The following is a 17,687-nucleotide window of genomic DNA, read 5'->3' as shown; positions in this document are numbered from 1 at the left end:
AATACTAACTTTACCTGGCTAGTGCCTTTTGTTGTCCATTAAATGCAATAACAGTCCGTATTGCTGTTAAGATCTCCTCAGCAACTGCACCAGCCCTGGCATAAGCATCTAGCTCTTTACTGGTAAATGACGCAACCAACTGTAATGACATAAATTTGTATCCACCTCTCATTAATTCCCTCTTACCATTAATTGTATGTGATTATTTGATTCTAAAAAGACAGATAACATAACTTATGTGTAGAATATAATGCACTCAACTCTTCTTCTGTTTTAGACCATGTCCTCCCCTCTTATGACCCTGCCTTACCCCATATATAATATTTTCTATTTGTTGCAACCTATAATTGAAATTAATTTCCAAGTCTTCAAAATGTTTAAATATGTAATCAAAACCCAATAGGCTTAGAGACACGTTTCAAACCGTGATCCCTATGTTATGTTTTTTTTCTATATTCCATTTTAAGTTTTTATTTCAATATTTAATTTATTCATTTCATACAATGGGGTAGATTTGCCAATGTCTGTCCGACATGATATGCTGTAGCGTATCATGTCCGTCAGACATCGGTGAATGTCAACAGCATACGCTGTCAGCATTTATCATTGCACAAGCAGTTCACGAGAATTGCTTGTGCAATGCCGCCCCCTGCAGATTCGCGGCCAATCAGCTGCTAGCAGGCGGTGTCAATCAGGCCAATCATATAGGATCGGGCAGATTGAAGACCGCAGCCTCAGAGGCAGCGGACAAGTTATAGATCAGTGGTCTTTAGAACGCTGCTTCATAACTGCTGTGTTCAGTGAGCTTGAAGGCCCTTGTTAAATCAGTTATGCATTGACTTCACATACATAATGCATGGAACAATTCTTTGTAAGGCGAACTGTTATCAAGGTAGAAACAGCCTTTAGAAAATTCCTCCAGGGCTTTATAGTACAGGTGAGAAATTTTAAGGCTATCACTGTTTGAGAATATATGACTCAGCTTAGGTTGTCTCGCACTGGGATATCCAAAAATTATGGACAGTCAACCTTATGGAATAAATGTTGGACAACACTAATCTAAACCCTCTAGTTATTTGTGATTAGTATGCAGTTGATAAACATAAGTGTTTATCACCTAAGGAGTGAAATTAACTGTGAAATCGATTAATTGAACAGAGATTAAAAAGATAAACATAAATCATGCCACAACCCCAGAAAAAGAGGAACATTTTGCTAGTCAAATACATTTCACGTCTACACAATGGATGCCTTCTCAGAGTACACTCCATAAGTGGTCATGATGAAACATATTAGACTAGCTCTTTTGGATGGTACATGTGAATTATTGCAAATGTTTACTTCAACTAATAGATTATATTGTTTATTTGATTCTTTAAGTACTGTGGATTTGTATTTGAGAATTATTTGGCTAAAGATGTTCCCTACTGATGACACACACCTATTGATGTGTGATGTGTGTGCAATGTTGGCAGTCAACATAGAGTATCCATCTACAGTCAACCAAGTTCAATAGGGACAGATTATTTCTGGGTAAAACTCTCACACCCTTTCAAAGCTTTGACAAATGTCAACAAAACAAATATTTTTGCCCTCCTGTAACAGTTTACCTACTTTTCACATTATAAATCCTTTATTTTCTCTTACATGGTGTATCCAGTCCATGGATTCATCCTTACTTGTGGGATATTCTCATTCCCTACAGGAAGTGGCAAAGAGAGAACACAGCAGAGCTGTCCATATAGCTCCCCCTCAGGCTCCGCCCCCCCCAGTCATTCTCTTTGCCGCTCTAACAAGTAGCATCTCCACGGGAGGGTAAAGTGAATGTGGTGTTAGATTTGTTTGTTGTCTATTCTGGTAAGAGGAGAGGTCAGAAAGCGACTGCTACCTCTCTTTCCTTCTGGCTGAAAAGCATCATCCGATTGGCTTATGAGACTGCTGGACAGCAGCCTCCTGAACAAATTACAGCTCATTCCACCAGAGCTGTGGCTTCCACATGGGCTTTCAAGAATGAGGCTTCTGTTGAACAGATTTGTAAGGCAGCGACTTGGTCTTCACTGCATACTTTTGCCAAATTTTACAAATTCGATACTTTTGCTTCTTCGGAGGCTATTTTTGGGAGAAAAGTTTTGCAAGCAGTGGTGCCTTCCGTTTAGGTTACCTGACTTGTTCCCTCCCTTCATCCGTGTCCTAAAGCTTTGGTATTGGTATCTCACAAGTAAGGATGAATCCGTGGACTGGATACACCATGTAAGAGAAAACAGAATTTATGCTTACCTGATAAATTACTTTCTCTTACGGTGTATCCAGTCCACGGCCCGCCCTGGCAATTAAGTCAGGTTCAAATTTATTTTTGTAAAACTACAGTCACCACTGCACCCTATGGTTTCTCCTATTTCTCCTAACCGTCGGTCGAATGACTGGGGGGCGGAGCCTGAGGGGGAGCTATATGGACAGCTCTGCTGTGTGCTCTCTTTGCCACTTCCTGTAGGGAATGAGAATATCCCACAAGTAAGGATGAATCCATGTACTGGATACACCGTAAGAGAAAGTAATTTATCAGGTAAGCATAAATTCTGTTTTATTATTATATTAGTCGCTGTGCCCTCCATTCTCAGCATTTATGGTTCATTTCTTGTAACATGACACAATGTACAACGTGAATTCAGCAAATACAGTATGTTTAAGTATTCTTTTAAAATGTATATCTACACTTACCTTGGTCCAAACTGCTGCTGATACACCAAGAAGAGGACTGATTGACAAGATTACCAATGTCAGTTTCCAACCATTCACAAACCCAATGATGATTCCAGTTAGAAAAGAGGATACAAATTGTACAACTATACACATTTTATCACCAAGACCTTCGTGTATAGTATTAATGTCACTAAGGGAAAACACATCTTTTTAGATGATATGATAACTTTTTGTTTCTTACTGATAATAGTATTTATAATGGCATTGCATGTTGTCATTATGCTACTTATTATAAATAATGTTTATATTAATGAAAAACTACTTTATTCACTATACATATTTTAATATTATTATAACTAGATCCTTAGAAATGATATATTCTATATTTAACTGCTATTTCAATTAGTTTAGTAAAATGAATAACAGAGATAATATATTCTACATTACTACTATTGAATTATGTTGCTAATGTTAATATTTCTCTATAGATTGTCTACATTAAAAAGGCCATAATTTATGATTAATAATATGTAACACTTACTCAGTTAGTCTTGTATTAAGAGTCCCAATTTGGCTTGAATCAAACCAAGCCATGTCCTGATGAAGAACAGCTCTAAAAAACTTCTGGCGAATCCGTAAAATCTGTCTTGTTGCAGCAAGTAAAAATGCCCAAATTTGAAACGTGCTTAAAGTAAATACAGCACACCCAAGAGCAACATAGTAATATGAAAACCTTTAAAGAAAAAATGTGGACAAAAACTCAAAACACATATAAGAGAAGCTCAAAATAATAACAGTAATGGCTTTATATCGAGGATAAGGTTAACATGTTTAACCATTTTCAAGATATTAACTTTTTTGGACATTTTCATCTATATTTATTAAGTATTTTAACTCTAGTTAATTGTGTTTTCCTTATTTTAAAGATAAAAATGTAGGTACAGCAAGTATTTCAAATACAATTATATAATTAAATATATAAATAGAGACAGGACCCTTTTATGAAACCATCCCCTAGCTTGAGATGGAAAGAGTCTAGCCATTGCTTGATTCTCATAAGCTGCCCAATTTTGCTCAAAGTTATTAAAAAAAAAGATGATTATCTTTAGTAGAACTTGAAGACCAGCAATGGAATGATAAAGTTAAAGGCACAATTGACATCAAAGGTACCATGGCTTCAAACAGAATAATGCCATAATGTATTTTTCACTTTAGTCCAGGGTTAACGAAATTGTAATTAGTTTTGGAAATTTAGGGCAGTGTGATATATGTAGACAAAACCTTGGTGTGGACATATAAATGTCTTTGGAGATTTTTTGTTTCATAGGGCTAAATTTGTTGTTAAAAAGCATCTAAGCTTTAGCAAGGTTAACTATATTCTATAATTCTGATTATCCTTGCTTGTGACAAAATAATCTAGATTTTATTAAAGACACAGATATGAATATTTTGATTTATCTTTCTTTTTCTTCTCAATGCAGCTTTCAACAAAATAGACAAAACAGTACAAATTTAAAACGGCAGTGAAAATATTGACCATACGTAACTAGCCAATGAAAAGACTGATAGAGAAAAAGGTGTACAGTGACCAATCAGAGTAGCCATATTGACCATAAACTGACCACTGAGCTCCCAAACTTCCTCTTTCGTGTTTGATGCTCATAAGAAAAAAATTACAAACTAAAAAAGACAGCCAAGAAAGTACCAAAAGTAGCAAACAAAAATTCAAGAACCATAAGACGTAGAGATACTTGAAAAAAACTTGAGAAGTAGAACTTTTAGAAGGGTAGAAAGAATACTAGATTATTTCGATCCAACTTCGTCTCCATGAAGAATGTCATGAGTTTATTGAAGAAACAAATCCAGATTTACTAAATACATTTTGATTAGGTGGTAGATATAGAGAAAATCATTGCTAAAATATGATAAGAAAAGGGAGGGGGAAAAGTAATAAGAAATAGAAGAGGTAGAAAAATATTTTTTTTTTCTTTTTTTATAAAATCAAGATCATTCCGACACAAAGATTTTTGTTACAAGACCACATATTCTTATTCTGCTAGTGTAAAGCAAACTAACAAAATAAATTAAGACAGACATATTGAAAGGGTTTAAAATTGTTTAAAAGTCAAAGTCAAAAATGCTTTGGAATCTGCAGATCCTCTACACACAGCTAGATTACGAATTTTGTGTGCTATAGGGAAATTAACGACCGCCACAAAAGCGGCAGTATTTAACCTCCCTATAATGCTGCTATTACAGGTTTTGTAAAACCCGTCTTGCGCAGACGATATGGTTGCGTTAAGCTCTATACCTCACCCAAATACAAACAGTGTTTTGACGTGCTCGTGCACGATTTCCCCATAGACCTCAATGGGGAGAGTCGGCTAAAAAAAAGCCTAACACCTGCGATCAAGGAATCAAAAGATCCATAACGCAGCCCCATTGATGTCTATGGGGAAAGAAAAAGTTACGTTTAAACTTAACACCCTAACATAAAAACCAAGTCTAAACACCCCTAATCTGCTGCCCCTAACATCACCGCAACCTACATAATGTTATTAACCCCTAATCTGCTGCCCCTAACATCGCCGCAACCTACATAATGTTATTAACCCCTAATCTGCTGACCCTAACATCGCCGCCACCTAAATAAAACTATTAACCCCTTATCTGCCGCTCCCGATATCGCTGACACCTACATTAGTTATTAACCCCTAATCTGCCGCCCCCAATGTCGCACCACTATACTAAAGTTATTAACCCATAAACCTCTGGCCTCCCACATCACAAACACTAAATAAATATATTAACCCTTAAACCTAACGTAACCCTAAGCATAACCCTATTCCTAACATAACCCTAAGCCTAAATCTAACGCTAACCCCCCCTAACTTAAATATAATTAAAATAAATCTAAATAAAACTTACAATTATTACCTAAATAATTCCTATTTAAAACTAAATACTTACCTATAAAATAAAACCTAAGCTAGCTACAATATAACTAATAGTTATATTGTAGCTAGCTTAGGTTTTATTTTTATTTCACAGGTAAGTTTGTATTTATTTTAACTAGGTAGACTAGTTAGTAAATAGTTATTAACTATTTAATAACTACCTAGTTAAAATAAATGCAAACTTACCTGTAAAATAATACCTAACCTGCCTTACACTAAAACCTAACATTACAATAAAATAAATTAAATTAATAAAATACAATCATCTAAATTACAAAAAAATAAACACTAAATTGCACAAAATAAAAAACAAAATGATCAAAAATAAAAAGAATTACTCCTAATCTGATAGCCCTATCAAAATAAAAAAGCCCACCCAAAATAAAAAACCTAGCCTACACTAAACTGCCAATAGCTCTTAATTTTACCTGTTAAAAAAAAATAGAAACAACCCCCCAACAGTAAAACCCACCACCCACACAACCAAACCCCCCAAATAAAATACTATCTAAAAAAACCTAAGCTCCCCATTGCCGTGAAAAGGGCATTTGGATGGGCATTGCCCTTAAATGGGCATTTAGCTCTTTTTCAGCACAAACCCTAAGCTAAAAATAAAACCCACCCAATAAACCCTTAAAAAAACTGAACACTAACCCCCGAAGATCCACTTACAGTTTTTGAAGACCGGACATCCATGCTCAATGAAGCCGGGAGAAGTCTTCATCCAAACGGCAAGAAGTGGTCCTCCATGCGGGCAAAAGTCTTCATCCAGACGGCATCTTTTATCTTCATCCTTCCGACGCACGGCTCCATCTTCAAGACATCCGGTGCGGAGCATCCTCTTCTTTCGATGGTCACTGAAGAATGAAGGTTCCTTTAAATGACATCATCCAAGATGGCGTCCCTTGAATTCCGATTGGCCGCTATGGGAGTCCCATTGAAAAAGGACTTTTTGAAAGCTGCTGTAGTTACGTTGCGCGACGGCCCAAAAATTGTGCAGTACAGCTATACCTACAAGACTTGTAATACCGGCGGTAGTGAAAAAGCAGCATTATGAAGCTTTTTCACTCATAACGCAAAACTCGTAATCTAGCCATTTGTATGTTTGTATCGCAAAACCTCAATAAAAAAAATATTCATAAAAAAATAAAAAAACAAAATAAAATTATAATAGCCGTAAATTAGAATGTTACTAAAAATTGCTTTTCTATCTGAATCATGACAGAAACAATTTAAGTTTAGTATCCCTTTAAGCTTGCACTCTGTATTGTTTCTTAAAGGGACATGCAACCAATTTTTTTTATGTATTTAATGATTCAGAGAGAGTTCCCAATCTTAAACAACTTCTTAATTGACTTCTATTATAAAATTAGTTTCATTCTCTTGGTATCCTTTGTTGAAGGAACTGCAATGCACTAATTGGAGCTACCTGAACACATCATGTGAGCCAATGACAAGGGTATATATGTGCAGCAACCAATCACCTAGCTCCAAGTAGTGCCTTACTGCATCTAAATCTACCTAAGTATGCTTTTCGTCATAGATATAAAGAGAATTAAGCAAATTAGATAAAAGAACATAATGGGGGCCTTGATGAATGGTTTAGTAAGGGGACCACAAATTTCTAGTGGCGGCCCTGCGGGTTTGGATGACTCTGGTTCACATATTAATTATAACCAGACTCCAGACACCCAGATGCCGCACTGCATACATTTTGCAATGTGCAGTTACTAAAATCAGAGGCGGCATAGTGAGGCGAGGCAAGGGAAGGAGGCAATGGCACTAGGCAGCCATCATCTGCATCTCCCAGACAACTCCCAACTAACTGGTAAGTACTGCTTGCTTAGTTGTTTGTTGTTCCTCTATCTGTTTATCTATCTATATATCTATCTATCATCTATCCTCAATAGTTGTATGGTGATAAAGAATTGTAGCTCCAGCGCATTATTCCATGATACACAATTAATAACTAGTTTCATAAAATAATTGAATATGCAGGTTGATTACAATTCTACAATTTATTCAGTCAGAGATGTTTTCTTTTAAAGCTTTTCATGAAATAAGCACTACATCAAAGCTCGGCAGATTTAGATGATAGATCATGAGGTTCTAAAAGTTTATTTATAAATAAGTGTGCCAGTATAGTAATGATGCCCATAGCAGCACTGACTGGCTAAAATACAATTCTGTCAAAAGAACTGAAATAAGGAGGCAGTTTGCAGAGTTATAGATACAAGGTAATTACAGAAGTAAAAAGTGTATTAATATAACTGTGTTGGTTATGCAAAACTGAGGAATAGGTAATAAAGGGATTATCTATCTTTTTAAACAACAACAATTCTGCTGTTGACTGTCCCTTTAAGGGAATTGCAAAGTCAGTGCCTGCCTGATACACCGTGGAAACAAACACAGATGACCCCCTGCTTGGAGCATCTAAAACTGTCTATACCTTCAAGGCAGATCTCTTACCTAAGATGGTGAGAGATCTGCCTTGTGGGTATGTGACAGCTTAGAAGCTTCAAGCAGGGGTCATCAGTTTGTTTCCAATGTTGTATAATATGAGGTAGGAGGCCTATGAGATGAGAGAGGCACAGGAGGTGGGAGGGGCAATAGGGTGAAGGAGGGGCAGAGGAGGTAGATGGAGCAAAAAGGGTGGGGCCCTGCCACACTTTTGCCCGGGGGCCCTGGTTGGTCTTAGTCTGCCCCTGCACCCGTCTCCCATCATTGTACCTCCCTCTCCTGTTTCCCCTTCCCTGTCTACCCCTGCCTCTCTGGGGGTAATTATTTCTATATTGGGAACGTTCCCTTTAATTCCAAACATAGACCCTGTTAAGATCATAGATAGGTCCCTAAAGTACTTTTTGTGTTTTACTTCCAATAACAGAGTTTTTGCTTCTGAGATACTCTGAGTATTCTGTCATACTCTGAATACTCAGGTGCAACTTGTCTTTTATTGAGTTCCGTTTGCACATGATTAATCTGAGTTGTAATCTCTTTCAGCAATTTAGATTTAAACTCAATTACTAGAAGCAGTAACTTAAGTGAACAATCTGATAAAGAGTCATTCCATCATATGATGAAATCAAGGTTGTCAGTGATAAAAGTTGGGAATTTATGTAGTTTTAGACCCCTGGGTATTAAACCCATTTCATGGTATCTAGTCAAAATTTGTATATCCCATTTAGCCTTATATTTCCTGACTAACAATTGCTCCATTTTATCAAAGAGTGAACTTAAAGAAAGGATAGATTTATCGGTAACAAAAACGTTATCAAAGTCAAAGCTTAGTTTATCTCTCTCCATGGATGACTTAAGAGAAAAGTAATCTTGGTTTTCCAATGTATTTTCCATTGTCGTGAGGATAGTTTTTAAAGTCTCAATACCACACGATAAAATAAATGTCCTGGAAGCTTTACTAATATATTAATAGTATTGTTATAATCATAACATTCTGTGTCCATAGAGTACAGTATTAGTATGAGGCCAATGTAGTTTCCAAATTTTGTGGCTTAAAGGGACACTGAACCCAAATTTGTTCATTTGTAATTCAGAAACAGCATGCAATTTTAAGCAACTTTCTAATTTACTCCTATTATCAATTTTTCTTTGTTCTCTTGCTATCATTATTTGAAAAAGAAGGCATCTAAGCTTTTTTTTGGTTTCAGTACTCTGGACAGCACTTTTTTATTGGTGGATGAATTTATCCACCAATCAGCAAGGACAACCCAGGTTGTTCACCAAAAATGGGCCGGCATCTAAACTTACATTCTTGCATTTCAAATAAAGATACCAAGAGAATGAAGAAAATTTGATAATAGGAGTAAATTTGAAATTTGCATAACATTTCATGCTCAATCTGAATCACGAAATTAAATTTTTGGGTACAGTGTCCCTTTAATTAATTAATATTGCCTGCGTGTCGACCTATTGAGAGCTAAGGCTGCACCAAGGATCAGGGGTGACCAGATCCCCTATATAAAAAAAAATAGTACAGATAAAAGAGTCTATGTGCAAGCCTCTTGGCCCTAATGAGGTTGTGATAGCTGTAATATTTAATCCTGTTTTCACCTTAGCGGTCTGTGTTCATTTTTAAGTTCTGTGTTCCAACAGCAATAAGGAAAATGCACGCTCTTATTAAAAGGTGAATGGTAAACAGCGTCCTTATAAAAAGTGTGGGGAGGTGTTATATATAAGGCATGTATTAGATTAGTGCATAAATCTAAGTAGCGATAGTGAGCTTAGGCAGTCATGAGTATAAACACATATAATCATCAATACATTCACAGTCACCAATCTTTGAGCTTGTATCAGCCCTTTAATCGCAATGATACTGAGTCAGCCCTTTCACGGCTATAGAAATATGTGGTCATTTGGTGCATTAACAGTCCCCAAACAATGAGCTTAATAAGCCCTTTAAGCACAGTGATACTGAGTCAGCCTTTGCACAGCTAATAAGACTTACAGTTCATCATGCAGTGTTATTCTCAATGCCACTCGGTCCTGGGAGACAAAGTTATCTTACAGACACCAAACATCTTTTAGAACTTGTCAAAGATCTGGGCTGGTTAGACGAACAAGCATGGCTAACCATATATGTCAAAGCCCTCTACTCTTCAATACCCCACGAGGAAGGGCTGCAAGTGATCAACTTCTTTCTAAGGAGATCGTCACTCTATGATGATATTAGCTGTGAATTCATTGTGAGGGTAACCAAATATCTATTGACCCACAATTAATTTAGGTGCAAGGGTTGTTTCTATCTCCAGAGATGTGGGACTGTGATGGGATCAAAATTTTCTCCCTCCTACGCCAACCTCTTCATGGGTTGGTTTGATCTGTCCCACAGCTTTGGAGATAGAAATCACTTCAAGCATCAGATCTCCTTTTACAGGAGATTTATATATTATCTCATTCTTATTTGTCACAGGGGTGAGCCCATGTTAGTGAACTTGCTACATTACCTTAATGATAACACCATAGACCTTTCATTCACTTATGAGTTTAACAGAAACAGTATAAACTACTTGGATGTCACTCTCACAGGCTCTTATACAGATAAAGGGTTGTATATCAACACTAAGATATTTGAGAAACCTTCAGCATGCAATTCTTTGCTACATGCAAGAAGTGGACATCTGAATTAGGTGTTCAAGGCCATCACAAAAAGGCAGTTCATTAGAACTCGAAAAAACTGCTCTGATGACCTGAATTTCAAGGTACAGGCCGACGAGTTAACAGACAGACTTATCTCCAGATCCCATCCAGAGCAGACGGTGAAAGGAATAAGGAGATCTTTTGAACAGAGAGATAGGAAATATTTTTTAACCAGAGAAAAGTAAATACACCAATAAAAATACTTTCATTACTAGCTACAGCAACCAATTCCATCAGATCTGTGGAATAATTAGGAAACACTTCTTGGTCTTAACAGCAGATAATGACCTGGTGGATGTTGCAAGGGGTGGTTGCCGCTTTGCATATAGGTAAGGCCTCACAATAGGGAATAGAGTGTCCCCAACCTGCCTCAAAAAACACAATTGACAACCAGAGCTCTTGGCTTACAACCAATGGGGTTTACAAATGCCACTCCCAAAATTTTTAAAACCTATTAGTATGTCCAGACAGGAGAAGGCTTTGAGAGCTGAAACCCTGAAATAAGATACACTCACAAGATGTGCTAATACTGTAGGGCTACCTATGTCATATATGCCCTGACCTGCACATTTTGCAACATTAAATATGTTGGCATGACCTCAAGGGAGATCAGATCCCAGTTACGGGAGCATATTTGCAACATAAAAAATGGCACACTATATACCCCTCATCTCACATTATACCCATGTACATGACAAAAATCCAAAGGGTTTGAGATGGACCATAGTAGATAACATACCAGACTTTAAAGAGGGGGCAATAGAGACTAACTATTAGCGAAACAGGAGGTCTAATGGATCCTCACATTAAAAGCAAGACAACCTTTGAGACTCAATTGTGAATATGACCTTATCAATTTCTGGCAATGGTGCAGTAAATAACCTGCAAACCCTTAAAGTTCTGTCATAACCAAATTCTGTTCTAACTAAAAAACGTTCATTTATCTAAGATCACAGAGAATTAGTCCATATACTTAAAAAGTTTAAAAGGCTCAAAACCACACACATCTAACAAGCTGTAAACAGGGTTAATACCCAGACAAAGACAGGTATCTCTTACCACTATGACAAATAACTATGGCTAGGGATTAAGATAACTTGGATGATTTATGACCCATGACTTGGGACACTTAGTAAAGTAGGTGCCTCAAGTCAGTATGGGGAGGAACCTAAACTGACACTAATCAGGGTCTAACCAAGGTAGCCCTCTATACTGCCCCATGCACCCCAAAGGGCCAAAAGGATAGTGTTAGAAAAAGGATAATACAATTGAATTTGAACACATATTGGGTATAAACATTAATTAATTAAGGAGGTTGTACACTGCTGTTGTTTTAACCAATGGGACTCAACTACCGGTTTTAAGAGCACAGGTGTTTTTGTCAGCACTCACGCTATGATTACGGCAGAGAAGCCGAAATTCATCAGCTAGACTGACAGACACACCAAACTAAGATAGCATATCAATTGTTCACCTTTTAAATGAATGGAAATAAAGGATTTTTATTTTAACTAGCCACCAAGTCTCCAGATTCAACTCTTTCTTAGATTATCTAACAGCCAGTATTGCACGAACCCTGGAGTCTCTCTGCTTTAATGGACCTAACCAATGAGAGTGGATTGTGGAGGGGCAGTGAAGAAGTGTTGTTATAGTGAGCATTGAGTCATGGCACACAGCGTAAAAGCCAGGAGGCTAGCTAGCTGAAGTGGAGATAGGGGCTGCGGAGCCGACTCAAGCAGGGGTAACTAACTCAGAAAACACCTCCCCCCAAGACCAAGCGGCATTGCAGGGACCCCAAAAAAAGGAGGAGCCATCTTGAAGAGAGGAAGTGACAGAGCTGCTGGTGGAGAACAGCATACATGAAGGTGGGATGAGACACAGGGTTCCCCCAGCTAGAACACTATAATGGCTGACGTGTTTTGGCTTAACGCCGTACTCCAAGTCACTTAAAAAGCACTAGTGTAGTGCTTTCTTAAAAACCCAATCCTAGCTGTATGATTGGTCTCCACCAATACAGACCTAGCAGATAATTAACTATTGCTCATCCTTTCTAGTAAACTTCACTCAATCATTGTATAGCACTAAAAAAATGCCCTATTTCCCTTGTCACTTTAAACAACATTTTACATGTATGTCAAATAGTTCTAAAAAGGGAAATGAACTTACACTACCCTTACCCCTATTATTAAGGTGATTGGTAGTACAAAGGATAAATAATGCTACTCCCTGTTTTATTTCTCTTCCTTGTATATACTGATGTACCTCCTTCTTAAAGCCATACCAGAACCTAAGTTTCAACAAATACTGACTCATTGAAACCAACCTTAGATTATAATTATACTTGAGTTAGAGGGGATACGTTCCCCCTATAAGTAGCATACACTCATGGGATTAGGCTGACTCAACCCAGCCTCGAGTTCAAAAATTTGCAGTATAGAGCTAAATATTACTTACCCTATATTAAGTCACTTTCACTTAATTGAGTAGATATAAACCTATCATTAAATTACCAGAATATAAACCGATCATTAAATTACCAGAAGTTTATCAAATCAAACTGCGAATTAAGACCATTGGGAACTCTGGTTTTCAGGCAAAAGATCCAAAAGACCTCTCTTCTTGCAAAAATTTCAGCCCCATTACCACCTCTGCTCATGTTTTTTATCTGTTCAATAGTGATGTCGCGAACATAACATTTTCCGTTTGTGAACGGCGAACGCGAACTTCCGCAAATGTTCGCGAACAGGCGAACCGCCATAGACTTCAATAGGCAGGCGAATTTTAAAACCCACAGGGACTCTTTCTGGCCACAATAGTGATGGAAAAGTTGTTTCAAGGGGACTAACACCTGGATTGTGGCATGCCGGAGGGGGATCCATGGCAAAACTCCCATGGAAAATTACATAGTTAATGCAGAATCTGGTTTTAATCCATAAAGGGCATAAATCACCTAACATTCCTAAATTGTTTGGAATAACATGCTTTAAAACATCAGGTATGATGTTGTATCGATCAGGTAGTGTAAGGGTTACGCCCGCTTCACAGTGACAGACCAAACTCCCCGTTTAACGCACCGCACTGCATTATTCTAGGACCAAAGGGAATAACAGCACCACGACCATGACGGCCCCTTAGGGGTCGCCTGCCTCTGCCTGTCATTTTTTTTTTCGATTAGTGGTACTATGCGTGCAAGCTACTATGACAACATATATGAGTGGCACTGTGCACTGGCAGAAGTTGGCAGAGTAGACGCTGTATGTCTGACACACACGCTTGCAGACAACTAACTGCTATTCAATCTATTACAGTCAAAATTGTATTTTTTTTTTAAATGTACACTACTGTTACACCAGATATGAGTTGCACTAGTGTGACACTGTGCCCTGGCAGGCCCTGAAACGCACACGTGTGAAGGAAACTGACTACTATTATTTCACAGTCAAATTTCTATTTTTTTTTTTAACCCCTTAATGACCGAGGACATATGGCATACGTCCTCATAAAAAATACAGTTAACGCCTGAGGACGTATGGCGTACGTCCTCGGTTTGGAAAGCAGCTGGAAGCGATCCTGATCGCTTCCAGCTGCTTTCCGGTTATTGCAGGATGCCTCGATATCGAGGCATCCTGCAATAACAAATTGTACCCCTCCGGTGCAGAGAGAGCCACTCTGTGGCCCTCTATGCACCGGGCATCGATGGCCGCATTCGTTGGTGGGTGGGAGCTGAAGTGGGAGGCGGGTGGGCGGCCATCGATGCGGTCCTTGTCAGAGAGGGGGGTGGGATCGGGGGCGGGATCACTGGGGGCATGCGCACGTGCACGGGAGGAGGCGGACGGGCACGTGCACAGGGAGGGAGAGGGTGGGAACCTCTACACTACAGAAAAAAATGTTTTTATAAGTGGGAGAAAGGGGTGCAAAATATTTAATACTTGGAAATCTAAGTGATCTGGGAGCGGGTGGGGGATTCGTCTTGGGGGGGGGGAAGCTACACTACAGAAAAATGAAATAAAAATAAAAATAAAACATTTTATTTGCAAACTGGGTACTGGCAGACAGCTGCCAGTACCCAATATGGCCCCCAATAATGCAGAGGGGAAGTGTTAGAAAGCTGTTTTGGGGCGGATCAGGGAGGTTGGGGGCTAAGGGGGGATCCTACACAACAGCATATGTAAATATGCTAAAAATATATATATAAAAAAAGATACCTTTTATTTTAGTACTGGCAGACTTTCTGCCAGTACTTAAGATGGCGGGAACAATTGTGGGGTGGGGGAGGGAAGAGAGCTCTTTGGGAGGGATCAGGGGGTCTGATATGTCAGGTGGGAAGATGATCTCTACACTAAAGCTAAAATTAACCCTGCAAGCTCCCTATAAGCTACCTAATTAACCCCTTCACTGCTGGGCATAATTCATGTGTTGTGCGCGGTTGCATTTAGTGGCCTTCTAACTACCAAAAAGCAACGCCAAAGCCATATATGTCTGCTATTTCTGAACAAAGGGGATCCCAGAGAAGCATTTACAACCATTTGTGCCATAACTGCACAAGCTGTTTGTAAATAATTTCAGTGAGAAACCTAAAGTTTGTGAAAAAGTTGACTATTTTTTTAATTTGATCGCATTTGGCGGTGAAATGGTGGCATGAAATATACCAAAATGGGCCTAGATCAATACTTGGGGTTGTCTACTACACTACACTAAAGCTAAAATTAACCCTACAAGCTCCCTAATTAACCCTTGCACTGCTGAGAATAATACACATGTGGTGCGCAGCGGCATTTAGCGGCCTTCTAATTACCAAAAAGCAATGCCAAAGCCATATATGTCTGCTATTTCTGAAAAAATGGGATCCCAGAGAAACATTTACAACCATTTGTGCCATAATTGCACAAAATGCTTGTAAATGATTTCAGTGAGAAACCTAAAATTTGGAAAATGTAACAGTTTTTTTTATTTGATCGCATTTGGCGGTGAAATGGTGGCATGAAATATACCAAGATGGGCCAAGATCAATACTTTGGGTTGTCTACTACACTACACTAAAGCTAAAATTACCCCAAAAAGCTCCCTACATGCTCCCTAATTAACCCCTTCACTGCTGGACATAATACACTTGTGGTGCGCAGTGGCATTTAGCGGCCTTCTAATTATCAAAAAGCAACGTCAAAGCCATATATGTCTGCTATTTCTGAACAAAGGGGATCCCAGAGAAAAATGTACAACCATTTATGCCATAATTGCACAAGCTATTTGTAAATAATTTCAATGAGAAAGCTAAAGTTTGTGAAAAAATTTGTGAAAAAGTGAACAATTTTTTTTATTTGATCGCATTTGGTGGTGAAATGGTGGCATGAAATATACCAAAATGGGCCTAGATCAATACTTTTGGATGTCTTCTAAAAAAAAATATATACATGTCAATGGCTATTCAGGGATTCCTGACAGATATCAGTGTTCCAATGTAACTAGCACTAATTTTGAAAAAAAAAATGGTTTGGAAATAGCAAAGTGCTACTTGTATTTATGGCCCTATAACTTGCAAAAAAAGCAAAGAACATGTAAACATTGGATATTTCTAAACTCAAGACAAAATTTAGAAACTATTTAGCATGGGTGTTTTTTGTTGGTTGTAGATGAGTAACAGATTTTGGGGGTCAAAGTTAGAAAAAGTTTGTTTTTTTCCATTTTTTCCTCATATTTTATAAAAAAAATTTATAGTAAATTATAGGATAAGATGAAAATAATGGTATCTTTAGAAAGTTCATTTAATGGCGAGAAAAACGGTATATAATATGTGTGGGTATAGTAAACGAGTAAGAGGAAAATTACAGCTAAACACAAACACCTCAGAAATGTAAAAATAGCCCTGGTCCCAAACGAACAGAAAATGGAAAAGTGCTGTGGTCATTAAGGGGTTAATGTACACTACTGTTACACCAGATATGAGTTGCACTGGTGTGACACTGGAGGAAACTGACTGCTATTATTTCACAGTGAAAAAAGTGTTGTTTTTTTTAAATGTACACTACTGTTACACCAGATATGAGTGGTGACACTGGGCAAGTGGGCACAGTATACGCTGTGAGCCTGACACACACACTGGCAGGCAGGCAACTGCAATTGCAACTGATGTTCTAGCCCTAAAAAGGGCTTTTTGGGGTGCTGTCCTTACAGCAGAGATCAGATGAGTCCGTCAGGACTGTAGTGGACACTGAATACACTAGCCTAGCTATTGATTTCCCTATTAAATCAGCAGCAGCTACACTGTCCCTCCTCTCACTAAGAATGCAGCTTCCGAATGAATCTAAAATGGATGCTGTCCAGGAGGTGGGAGGGTCTGGGAGGGAGGGTCTGCTGCTGATTGGCTGGAATGTGTCTGCTGACTGTGAGGTACAGGGTCAAAATTTTACTCAATGATGACGAATAGGGGGCGGACCGAACATTGCATATGTTCGCCCGCCGCGGCGAACGCGAACAAGCTATGTTCGCCAGGAACTATTCGCTGGCAAACTATTCGCGACATCACTACTGTTCAATAATGGTCCTAAAACTAAAACTATCTGTTCTTTTGGCATGTACATGTGTGAAATGATTAATTAACGGAGAAGTGAGCATTCCTTGTTTGATATCTGACAAGTGCTCTTTCATCCTTTTCCTTGCTTCCCTTGTTGTTAAGCCTGTATACTGTAGCCGACATTCAGCACAAGTGATAAGATATATCACGTATGTTGAGCGGCAGTTATAACAATTCTTTTTAGAAAAGCTTTCTCCTGTTACAGTATAATGAAACTGGTCTCCGGTGGTCACTTTCTCACATGCTTTGCAAGCCACAAAGTTGCACTTGTATGTGACATTTAATCTAAACCACGAGGAATCACT

The 17,687-nt window shown here is 38.3% G+C and overlaps 1 protein-coding gene across 1 annotated transcript in view; it reads right to left on the bottom strand.

Annotated features, from left to right (window-relative positions):
* LOC128661474 (ATP-dependent translocase ABCB1-like) overlaps positions 1–17,687 on the bottom strand; it is a 261,506-nt gene that overhangs the window by 147,922 nt on the left and 95,897 nt on the right. Inside the window, exons 6-8 of the mRNA XM_053715723.1 lie at positions 3,242–3,433; positions 2,719–2,890; positions 15–139 (exon numbers count right to left, since the gene is read on the bottom strand). Of these exons, the coding sequence (XP_053571698.1) occupies positions 15–139; positions 2,719–2,890; positions 3,242–3,433 (489 nt within the window). The remainder of the gene's footprint in view (positions 1–14; positions 140–2,718; positions 2,891–3,241; positions 3,434–17,687) is intronic.

This window comes from Bombina bombina, chromosome 5, assembly GCF_027579735.1.
Source record: "Bombina bombina isolate aBomBom1 chromosome 5, aBomBom1.pri, whole genome shotgun sequence".
Lineage (NCBI taxonomy): Eukaryota > Metazoa > Chordata > Amphibia > Anura > Bombinatoridae > Bombina > Bombina bombina.
Note: the sequence above shows the minus strand (reverse complement) of the source record. Positions and strands in the feature narration are given on the sequence as shown.